The following is a 12,463-nucleotide window of genomic DNA, read 5'->3' on the forward strand; positions in this document are numbered from 1 at the left end:
TTCAACCCCAGGCATCCAAGTTTTTTTTTTTAATTTATTTTATTCTTAAATTAGTGAATCACCATGAGGGTATACAGATTCACACATTTTTGAGGTTGTTTTTCCCTCATACAATGTTCGCAAACACATCCCTCCACCAGTGCCCATTCTCCACCACCAATAAACCCAGTATCCCTCCCACCCTCCAATCCTATCTCTCCCCCACCCCACCCTGCCTCTGTGCAAGGGTATTCCCTTTTGATCTCTCTCTCTCTCTCCAATTGGGTGTTGTGGCTTGCAATAGGGGTATTGAATGGCCATTGTGTTCAGTCTCTAGTCTACTTTCAGCATGCATCTCCCTTCCTACGTGGGATCTCCAACCACATTTTACTTGGTCTTCCCTTCGCTATCTGAGCAGGCATCCAAGTATTTAAAAAACAAAACAAAACATGCAGCAAAAACTTCATATTCCTCCCAATGTACTTATTAGACGATTTAGGAAGAAAACTTTCTAGAGAAAAAACCACAAAAACCTTAACCAATTAGGAACATAACTTGTTTAAATGGGAGGTGGGGGGGAGGTAGGGGAAGGGAAAAGAACCCAATTCTTTTTTTTTTTTTAGTTTATTTTTAATTAGAGAGTCATCGTGAGGGTACAGTTACAGATCCATACATCTTTATGCTCATGCTTCCCCCATACAAAGTTCAATAACCCATCCCTTCACCAGTGCCCATTCTCCACCACCCGTAAACCCAACATCCCTCCCCCCCTCCCCAGTCCCGTCTCCCCCCACCCCACCCTGCCACTATGGCAGGGAATTCCCTTTTGAAAGAACCCAATTCTTAAAATGAAAATCAAAACAAGTTTTTATTTAAAACAAATGTTATTCCTAACTCATAAAAAAAAAAAACCCTTTGTTTGGGAGTCACATCAGGTGGTGCCCAGGACTTACTCCTGGCTCTGAGCTCAGGGATCACTCTGGAGACCAAATGAAGTACCTGGGATGGAACCTGGGTGGGCTGTGTACCAGACAAGTGCCCCACCCACCGTAGTATCTTTCCTGCCCTACTTATGACATTTTTATGCTTTTCTTACAAATTATATCTTTAAAGACCTCTTAACATTAGAAATATGTAAAAAATATTGTCCTAGATTAATGAACTTTGGGGGAAAGTGAAGACAATTCATTACAACTGTGTGGCAGATATCAAGTAAATTTTTCAGTATTTTATATAAAGTATCAACATAGGATTTTATTATTATTTTATCTTTTGGATTTTGGGCCACACCTGGCAATGTTCAGGGGTTACTCCTGGCTCTGTGCTCTGAAGACCATATGGGATGCTGGGGCTGAAACCTGGGCTGACCACAAGCATGACAAGCACGATAACCCTGTAATCTTATTCCAGCCCCAAGTATCAAAACTAGATTTTAAAGACCGATTTATAACCCCTTACTAAAATAGCAAATACTGGTTCCTTCCTGCTACTTCCTAATGCCACCCCACAGCAACAGTGTGGCTGGGTAAGAAGAGGGAGAAGTCTATTCCCATTTTGAAAGTTTTTATGGCGACTAAGGCAGCTGCTATTTCTCTAGCTGGCTAGAGAATGGGTTAGTTTTGACTTTGGGATTTGGAAACTGGTTTAGGATACTTTGGAAGAGTTAAAGAGACGAGTCAGGAGATAACGAACTTGTGGCTAAATTTACTATTTTCTGCAGCAATATAAAAAGTTTAGGAATGACTAGTGGTAATTTTTTGTTTGTTTGCTTTTGGATCATATCTGGCAGTGCTCAGAGGCTACTTCTGGTTTGGTTCTTGGTGTTTAGGGGACCATATGATGCCCAGGATTGAATAAGGGTTCTGGCATGCAAAGCCCTTGAGTTTTCTCCTAAGCCTGATAGTATTATTTTTAAGAGGCAGAACTTGAACTGGGGATGCAAAGAGACTTCTAGAACTATCACAGTTAAATTTAATCACAACATTATAGCCTACTTTTTCTTGGCTTGCATCACTACCATTAAGCTATACATTTCTCTGGTCTGAAGTGTTCTTCTAAGATTCAGTAATTCTTAACCTTGTTAGGAGAATTGACCCTCTTTTAGAAGCTGCTGAGTATAGAAAGGAGGTATAGCAAGAAACATGCACAATTTTGCACATAAATTTTGAAAGTGCCTGGGCAACTCAAGCAAAAACATATAACCCAAGCTTGAAAGGAACACAAATGAATGTTCCTAATGCCTCAAATCAACCTTTATAGAAACTAGTAATTGTAATCATCCTTGTTCTTAGATATGTGAACCAAGGGCAACTGACCTGGTATACATGTTACATTTGGAAACTTTGATCCAGTGTCCACAAACAGTATCAGGAGTTGCCTGAGCACTAACAGGGTGGACGCAGACGCCCTCCTTGCCCCCCAATATGGTCATCTCTTCTTTTATTAACTACATTGTGTGTGGTTTTCCATTCCCTTGGTGACTGGAGATGGTGATAAACAACCACCATGCAGTGTGCCTAATCCAAAAAAAAAAAAAAAAAAAGGTCTTCAAAGAGTTGAGCAGGCTAGACTAGTAATCTTACAAGGAAACCTTTATATTTTCTGATTCTGTAGTCACAACTCCTTTGAGTCACCTTGATAAACCTATTTTAGTTTGGTTCCAAGTGACAAACCAGAAAAACAAGCTTGTTAGGTAAAAGTCATTGCATGCCTGCTGCTGAGTCAGCCTGGCCCAGAGAAAGGTGCTTAGAACAAAGCCCCAGCAGGCCTGTGCTGAGGCCTCCTCCCTGGCCCTGTGCTCCAGTTGCCTGAGGCAGCCAGGAGTGGGAACAGTAGAGGGGACACTCTGCCTCCTGAAGAGAAAGTTCTCACCATTCACTTCAGGTCACTGTTAGACAAAAGAAAGCTCATCTTTGTCAAGCATGTAGCTCAGAGGTAGAGAACTTGCTTTGTGTGCGAGGTCCTGAGTTTGATCCCTGCCACTGCAAAAGAAACCAACCCCCCTGGAAGACACATCTTTTACTATTTGTCTTGGTTGTAATCTTGCTAATGTTTTTAAAGACTTAATTCTTACTAAATATGAGTATTTATTGTTAATACTCATAATACTGTTTGGACAATAGAAATTTTTCTTGGAAAGCAGACTTTTTTGGTTACGTTTTGGGGTTGTTTTGAGGTCAGCCACAGCTGTGTGTACTCAGCGGCTACTTCTGTACTGAGGCTTGGGGGTGGGGGCGTTGCTGCCTGTGCTGCTGGGGTTAAACCTTCCTCCGGTGCAAAGAATGACCTGCAGCCTACTGAGCTATCTCAGTAGCCTGCCTGCTCCTTTGACCCTTACAGAGAAATCTGCCTGCATCCTGACAGGACTCATAAAAGTTACAAATACCCAGGGCAGAACTGATTTATGGAAGCATTTCACCTTATGAAATAAATTTCCAGGATCATTGGGCCCTTTTGGTTGAAACCTGAAATTTTTGTCTTTATAAACTGCTGGTTTTGGTTCTGGGCTAAGGTCAGGGGCCTTGGAATAGAATTAAGAAATTTTACTATAAAAGATAGTTTACTGGGACCCTCTGCGCCTAAAGACTTTGATTCCAAAGATGTAACACATTCGGGCATCCAGCGCAGCATCCGATAGCGATGCACTGGGACACCGAACTGGGCTACAACTCTGTGCTGCCGGGGGCGGATTTTCTTTCCTCCCCACCCTGTCTTCCTGTATGGAAAGCGGCGGGCTGGCAGCACCCACGTGGCAGGCGCCATCTTCTGTGACTCCAAACCCACAGGTATTCGGTTTTTACTTTTGGGGCTCCCAGGAACTCATGGGAAGGGGGCATAACCGGCACGCCCTCGGCCCAGATAAATCCGGAGCCGCTGAGCGCGAATCGGACACTCTGCGCCTAAAGACTTTGAATTCAGAGACTTCTTACAGCAATGCACTGGGACTGTGAGCTGGGCTATGTAATTTCTGGCAGAATTTTCCCTGGACTTTATACAGAAATCCAAAACCAAGACTTAACATCTATAATTGTCAGCAATGTGAAACGGTTCCATTTGAACAGGTCTGACTTGGGGGGGAAACTCCAAATAATAACAGTAAGTTTTTGTTGAAATATTGAAGGTTTTTAATGTAGCAGCCACCTCTGGACTGTGAACTAAGCAAAAGCCCCACGCTGGCCGACGCGGCGTGGCGTACACCATACTATGAGGCGCAGGAAGGGGGATGAGGGGGAAAAAGAAAAAAAAAAGGGAAAAGGAAAAAGGAAAAAAAAAGAGAGAGAGTTATGTACTTATAGCAGTGGGGCTACATATCTCTTCATTTCCAGCAATGAAAAACTAATTATCAAATGTAGTAGGTCTGTCTCTCTTGGTTGAAAACTCCAACAACTATAGTGAGTTTTGTGTTGAATTATGGAATGTAATCAAGGTAAAGAAAAAATGAAGTGAAATTCATTAGTTATACAGTAGGGGGTAGGGGGTGGGGGTGGGGGGTATACTGGGGTTTCTGGTGGTGGAATATGGGCACTGGTGAAGGGATGGGTGTTTGAATATTGTATAACTGACATATAAACCTGAGAACTTTGTAACTTTCCACATGGTGATTTAATAAAAATTTAAAAAAAAATGATAGTTTACTTACATTTTATGCCTGCACACTGTGAACCTAGTATATCGAAATGAAACTTATTTCAACAGGAGCTATTTCAATAGGGAATGAGCGGTTTCAGTTAGATGCGATAACTAGTCTTTTCCCCATGGCGGGGAATCCACTTATACGAGGCATTTATGTCCTTGTTAGTGGTTCAATTTGAACAACAGACTTGGGAAACAAAGGGTCCTGTCCAATTCTAAGTCTAAGTCTAAAATATGTGTGAAATTTGAATCTCAAAAGATTCCCTTTGCCTCAAAAGGCAAAATGATCAGCTGAGGTGTCAGAGTGAATGAATGGGATGATCTCTGCAACCACTGTACTCTATTTCATTTGCCACAAGGTATGGATTAGTCCTAAATCTATGTCCCAAACATCTAAAACCTAAACAGATACTAGATAAAAGGAGCACAGATAAAAATACAAATATTAGAATTAACCCTCTTACCTCTTACTGGTGTAACTTTTTTCATTCTGGTTATAAGAAACAATGAGTATCTGCCATATAGGAAGGTAGGGGGTGGGGGGAGAATTGGCAGGAGGGAAACTGGGGGCATTGGTGGTGGGAAATGTACACTGGTAAAGAGACTGTGTTGGAACAGTCTGACTAAAACCCAATCATGAACAACTTTGTAAATGTAGCTCATGGTGATTAAATTAAAAAAAGAAACAATTATCAATACAAAGCCTTTCACCGTCACATATATATCCAGACTACATTATATATTCTCTGTGCCTTAGATCCCTTAGCTTTAAAATGGAGAGGATGGGGAGGGGGGTTAAAAGAAAAAGACAGTAAGGGTCATGCCCAGCAATGTTCAGGGGCTACTAAAGTTCAGGGGCTCAGGGGATGGCTCAGTGGTGAAAGCATTTACCTGGAAATGAGGCTGTTTGATTTTTGGCGCTGTCTGAAAGCATGAAGCTCAGTCCAAATACCTGCTATTTGACTACTGGCATTGCAACAGTGAGCATTCCCCCAGTGCACGTGCCTGGGTATGAATATGAAGCTTGTTTCTATCACTAATACCTGCCATAGCAATATATGGAATGTAAAACTTGTATTATACGTGGACAACTCCACCATGAAGAAGAAATGATGTTCTGTGCTGTATGTGACAGAGGTGATTATACTTTTTGTGTGGGCCTTGGTGCTATTCCATCAGGTCACTGTTGTCAGTGAGTCACCCCCTTCCCCCAACACCCAGTGTGTGACCCAGATACTGCAGCCAAACACCTGTGTGAGTAACCCAGAATGTGCAAAAGTACAAATCAAGGAGTGTGACCCCTGGGCAAGGAAGTGTGCAAGCACTGCAGTGAGAAAATCATGTGCCCTTTGGTGAGACTGAGGCTGTAAGCACTGCAGGCTGATGTAGGTCACTTGGTGAGCACCTCAACCAAGTATGTGAGCACCACCATCAAGCATCTGAGTGACCCCATGTCATTGTACCAACACGCAGAAGAGAAGGGAAGAGGGAAAATAAGATTAAAAAAAAATAAAATGGAAATGATAATGAACCTGTCTGTAGTGGAGCAAATAAGATTAGCTTGATCCACATAAAGTAATGAGTAAACACTTGCATATTATTTTATTATTAAGTAAAAAAAGTTATGAATATATCAGACAGTTTTTGTATACATAAAAATCTGAATAGAATACCCAACCCAGATAGAACCATGAGACATATAATAATATGCAGCATTATAGTTAGGTAATAAAAAGGCTCTAAATTGTTGAATATTGTTTCAATATTATAAATATATCAAATTTTCCTAATGTAAATCTATAAATTTATTGCAAACCAAATGAAAACACCAAAATAACATTTTTCAAACAGTCAACAAAAATGGGGCTGGTAAGCAGGTATGGTGTTCGCCTTGTATGTGGCAGACCCAGGTTTGATCCCCGGCAACACACATGGTCCCGGAGCACCTGAGTGCAGAGCCAGGAGTAACCCCTGAACATTGTTGGGCGTGCCTCCCTCTTCTCCCCGCAAAAATAACCAACAAAAATGACAGTGAGGTTCATTTAGAAAAACAGAATTGTCTGAAAACTCCTGAAAAACATTAAAGCGTGGGCAGAATTTACGTCCATCACATACTAAAGCATACTACAAATTAGAAAGGGAAAAAACATGTACTCCAGGTCAGTAAAACAGAACCCAGAAACAGACCAAAATAATAAAGTGAATTAAGTCTAAAGGTAGCATTTCAGATTAATTGGGAATAGGGATTACCCACTAAATTCTGATACAGTACATGGCTGTTTAGAAAAAAATTGAACTGATCCTATTAACTACTGTATGAGAACACAAAATCCTCCTCTAGATATTTTAGCAGAATGGGATTTAATATAGAGAACTAAACCTTTACAATTACAGAAAAATCTGAAGGGGAGGAACTGGCTTATGTGATCAAGGCTGTGATTTTTGGCCACCTGTCCAGAAACTTGTGCAGGCCTGCAGGTGTGGAAAGACTGCAGACCACAGGCCCAGCACCCTGGCTTATCGGCTGGCCCACACCCACAAGCAGGACAGGTGCCGACACTCAGGTGTGGAAGGCTGATGAACGCTGCTCTCTGAAGGAGGAACAGGCACTAAGGGAAGGAGGCAACAGACAAATGGAGTCTGGTTGCTACAACTACTGTCTGCTGGAGCTAACCTGTCCAGTGACATAGCCACCACAGGTGACTTGACCAAATGCAAACTACTGGCAGAAACTAAACTGCTCAAACACCCTACTTTGAGCTTGCAAAGCTTCCCTTGTAGCCTTTAATCCCCTGTGGTATGAAATGGAAGTGGCAGGGGACACAAGTGCTAAGGACAATTACTGCCACACCTTTCACACTAAAATCAAACACAGATGGACAAAACAAAACAAAGTGAACCATTAAAAACAAAACGAACCTATCATAGTGTTCTAGAAAAAACAATGGGTAAATTTCTTTTCTTTTTGTTTTGTAGTCACAGCTGGCAATGCTCAGAGGTTACTCCTTAGCTATCTCTCCAGACCCACAACAGGTGAATTTCTAACTTGGATATAGAAGGTACTGGATCAACAGACACATTTTAAATAATAGTATTTTAAGTGTATAAATACTGATGAGTTATAACATTGCTAGAAATTCATATTGTAAGTTTTCAAAGGCGCCAAGTAATACAGCACTAGAAATAAAAACACAAGAAAATTAGGGCTCACACACACACATATATGTAAACATATCCTCATGCTATCCACCGTGGACAAACATTACATCATATTTCTTGTTTCATTTGTTTTTATGACACCAGGGATCAGACCTAGAGTCACATCAGACCACATGCAATACAAGTGCTCTACTGATGAGTTACATGCCCCAGTCTCCAAATATTACATTTTTAAAAAAATCAACAGGCATCAGCAGAAAGGCATCAATGGAAAGATTAATGGCACTTTTTCTGTGGAAGGAGGTTGGGAGTTATCCCCGGTGGTGTTTAGGTTTCTGACTGTGCATCAGGGATCACTCCTGGCAGGTGTTGGGAGATCATATGAGGTGCCAGGACTGAGCTGGAGTTGGCTGTGTATAAGACAAATACCTTAACCCATGTATTATCTCTCTGAGTGCAGGTGTATTATTATCTCCACAATTCTGCTTAGAACCTTTAAACTTCCCAACATCACTTTCATTCCCCTCTTCAAGTAATTTTCTAATATTTATGTTGTTAGAATGTTCATGATTTTTTTTGTTTTTTAATAAACACACATGGTTTTTATTTTAATTTTGCTTTTTGGTTCACACCCAGCGATGCTCAGGGGTTACTTCTGTCTCTGCATTCAGGTAAATACTCCTGGCGGTGCTTGGGGGAACCACATGGGATACCAGGGATTGAACCCGGGTCAGCCATGTGCAAGGCAAACATCCTACCTGCTGTATTATCGCTCTGGCGCACACATGGTTTAAAATGATATAAAACTGTGTCTCAATGTAAATGTTTAGAAAAGATACTTCGGGAGAGGGGAGTTAGAGGCCTACTCGGCAGTGCTGGGAGGCTATTACCAGCTTGGTGCTTAGGGGTCACTCCTAGCAATGCTCAGGGGACCATGCAGTGCCAGGGACTAAACAGGGATTTTCCACATGCAAGACATACACCTTAACTCCTATACTATCTCTTTGGTCCTAGGTAAGATACTTTGATCTAGCTCTGTGAAATAATTCTATTTCCATGAATGTTTGAATTATTTTACACACAAAGGAAATGTGTTTTAGATGAAAGAAAAACTTCACATAGAAAATCATTCTATATTCATTCACATTTATAGCTTTTACTTTAATAACTTTTTCATTAAAAGCCATTCTTTCCCACCTCCTCCAATCCAAAAACTATTTCAGCAAAGAGTAGGTAAGTTTCCAACAAGTAATTAGTATGTATATAGGTGACTGTAAAAAATTACCTACAACTCTGTATTTTGCTCCAAAGGTGAAAAAATTTCCTTTAAGAAAATATTTTAACATTTTACATCATCTACAAAGCAGCAATAACATTTAAATTATTAAATTGAAAAATCTAGTGATATTGTAGTAATAAACAGCCCATAAGAAATATATCTGAAAAGCCATTATTCCATAAAATATTTACACTGCTTAAATTACAAGACAGTCATATTGACTTTATCGTTTAGTAAGCCATATTAATAAGAATCTCAAACTAAAAGAGTATGTTATTCATCCTTAATAAAGGAGACTTTATCCTTGGGCTTATTCAGCATCTTAATATCATCCAACAGTTTTCTGGGTGTTAAAATGTGCGTAGAACCTGGAAGGGGAAAAATAACATTTCAGACACTATCAATTAAACTTCTTTAAGCTAAATATTTTACCCAGTCCTTCAAATATGTTAAGTGTAGTAACCAATCTAACAAATTTTTTACTGAAATCTGCCTATACTAGTATTTCAAACTTTCCCTTTCTTATTTTTGGACTTTTGGGCCATACCTGGCTGCGCTCAGGTTTTATGTCTGCCTGTGAGCTCAAGGACCACTCATGATGTGCCGGGGGGAGGGGTGCGGGGGGAGGGGGTTGGGGGGGGACCATATGGGGTGCTAGAATCAAAAAACCCAGGGTCAGCTATACGCAAGGCAAATGCCATACTGCTGTACTGTACCTCCAGCCCCTCAAACTTTCCCTTCACTTCCAGAAACACTGACCATTTCTAGTGCTTTCTTTTGTACTACAGATACATTAAAGACAAAACTGGGACTACTCTATCTTCACAAATGAACAGCAACAGCTGTTCAATCACAGAGAGCTATTATTAAGCAGTGCTGTGGATTGAAGCTTTGTGTACAAATGCTGTACTTCCATGGGCCAGAGGATATAAAATGTAGGATTTAATGAAAATTTTCACATACCCTGTGCTCAGGACTCCTGGCTCTGCACGCTGGAATCACTCCTGGTGGAGTTCAGTGGATCATATGTGGTGTCGGGGATTAAACCTAGGTCAGCTCATTGCAAGGCAGGTGTCTTACTAACTATACTAGCTCTCCAGTAATGAAAATTCTTAAAACTAAATTTCACACAAATCTCTTCTCTTTTCCTTTTTTTTGGACAGGGGAGTGAGGGGAGTGTAGGATTTGTTTTTGTTGTTTTTTTTTTTTCCCCACACTCCACACTCCTGGCTCTGTGCTCAGGAGTGATCCCTATGTTCAGAGGGCCTTATGTGGTACCAGGGATTCTAGTGGAGGTTTTAATCTCCACAGTCTCTCAAGCTTTCCATACAGATCTTGCCAACGTCAGGTTGACATCCACCAAAAAATTCAAAGTATTTCTGTTAATTCTTCAAAAAGTTACAACATATTTAAATAACACTATTTTAAAAAGCTTTTTGTATCAAAAAAATGCAATCCTAAGTGAAAAATACAAGATTATGTTTTACATATATGCAGCAGATCAGGTTCAATCCCTGGCTCCATTGAGCACCACCCCTAACAGAGCTAGGACTGAGCCCTGAAACCTGCCCAGGTGTGGCCCCCAAATCAAAACTAAAATTTAGTCATAACAAAGTTTTACATATATTTGCATTGAGGGTGTTTTAAAGAAAAAAAACACAGGAAAAATACCTTACCAATAATAACTTCACAGGATTTATGTGCCTGAGAAACTTCATATGCACAACGCATTTCAGAGTATGTAATTCCTCCAATTACAAAAATAATCAGCTTTGACCCATTTTTTCGATCCTCTAAATAATTAGCTCTGGGTTTCTGGCGAGCACTAAAAAAGAAAATTAGTAACACACATATCACAAACATGTTCAAATGTTCAAAGCACTCAAAGACATTATTTCCCCTTAAAAAAACTTAATTCAAGCAAATTCAAATCTGGAATCAATTAATTTTAAGGAAATGACTTAACTGTAGCAAAACTTGAGCATTAGACAGGGAGTCCCATTTCTTTAATTTTGAACTTTAAGTTTGAATAAATTATTTAATATTTACTCAGTATTTGGCCTATACACTAGAGTTAATAGCCTCTTATGTACTTTACATAAAAAAATATACCCAAAAGACATGTGACTTCTTGAAATGAAAAAAAAAAAAAAGATGGGGCAAGTGACACTCAAACAGGGTTGAGGACTTGGAGCAGAGGGACACCCAGACTGGATCTGGTATGGGCATGCCCCCTGATGAGACTCAGTGAGGTGCAGAGGTGGCAGAAGAGTAAAACACATCTGTACTCCCATGCTCACTGGAATTAAGGCAGGAAACAAGCTAATCTATCATCAATGGGGAAATAGACTGAGAAAATGTGGTTTGTTTATATCATGGAGTGTTAATTCGGCCTTTAAAATGGAAGGAAATTCTGCCATTTGGAACATGTATAAACCTGGAAGACATTAAGCTAAGGAAAATAATATGAGTGCTAAAAGATAAACACTGCATGATCTTATGAATGTGTAATGTAAAATAGCTTTAAGCAATCAGAAAATACAATGCTGGATGCCAGGATCACAGGGAGGAGAAAAGGGATGTGGTTGCCAATGGGCACAGATTCAATTATTCATGATCAATGACTTCAGAGGGCTAATACAGCACAGTGACTATGATAAAAGTGGTTTCTGTACCTGAAATTTGCTGGGAGGATTATGCTTAAGTTTTACCATACACACAAAGAAGAAAAAATGGCAAACTGTAGAGCTACTAGCTTATGATGATCATTTCACAGGGTATAGGAGTCAAGCACTGTAGCACTGTCCCATTGTTCATCGATTTGCTTGAGTGGGCACCAGTAACGTCTCCATTGTGAGACTTGTTGTGACTGTTTTTGGCATATTGAATACCTCACAGGTAGCATGCCAGACTCTGCCGTGCGGGCGGGATACTCTCCGTAGCTTGCTGGGCTCTCCAGGAGGGATGGAGGAATTGAACCCGGGTCGGCCACATGCAAGGCAAATGCCCTACCTGCTGTGCTATCAGAATCAAGTACTGGCTTTTAAATATATTCTTGTTAAATTTGCTTATAAATGGATGGACATGGGGAATATCATGAGTGAAATGAGTCAGAAGGAGAGGGACAGACATAGATGACTGGACTCAAGGACAGTAGAAACCAGGGCCATGAGGACTGGTCCGAGGTTAGAAACCTACCTCAAATGCTGGGGGAGAAGGCAATTGGGATAGAGAAGGGATTAGCATGACAAAGATAGCTGGAAATAATCACTCTGGATAAGAACTGTGGGCTGAAACATGTCAAGGCACAAACATGATAACCTCTCAGTACCTGTATTGCAAATCATAATGCCCCAAAGGGCAGAGAGAGATAGAGGGAGAGAGAGAGCGAGAAAGCGAGAAAGCAAGAGAGAG

General features: G+C 40.5%; 1 protein-coding gene across 1 annotated transcript in view; it reads right to left on the reverse strand.

Annotated features, from left to right (window-relative positions):
* Window positions 1-6,184: 6,184 nt before the first annotated feature.
* STXBP3 (syntaxin binding protein 3) overlaps window positions 6,185-12,463 on the reverse strand; it is a 74,441-nt gene continuing 68,162 nt past the window's right edge. Inside the window, exons 18-19 of the mRNA XM_055138958.1 lie at window positions 10,726-10,874; window positions 6,185-9,417 (exon numbers count right to left, since the gene is read on the reverse strand). Of these exons, the coding sequence (XP_054994933.1) occupies window positions 9,323-9,417; window positions 10,726-10,874 (244 nt within the window). The 3' untranslated portion in view covers window positions 6,185-9,322. The remainder of the gene's footprint in view (window positions 9,418-10,725; window positions 10,875-12,463) is intronic.

The sequence above is a fragment of the Sorex araneus genome, chromosome 5 (assembly GCF_027595985.1).
Source record: "Sorex araneus isolate mSorAra2 chromosome 5, mSorAra2.pri, whole genome shotgun sequence".
Lineage (NCBI taxonomy): Eukaryota > Metazoa > Chordata > Mammalia > Eulipotyphla > Soricidae > Sorex > Sorex araneus.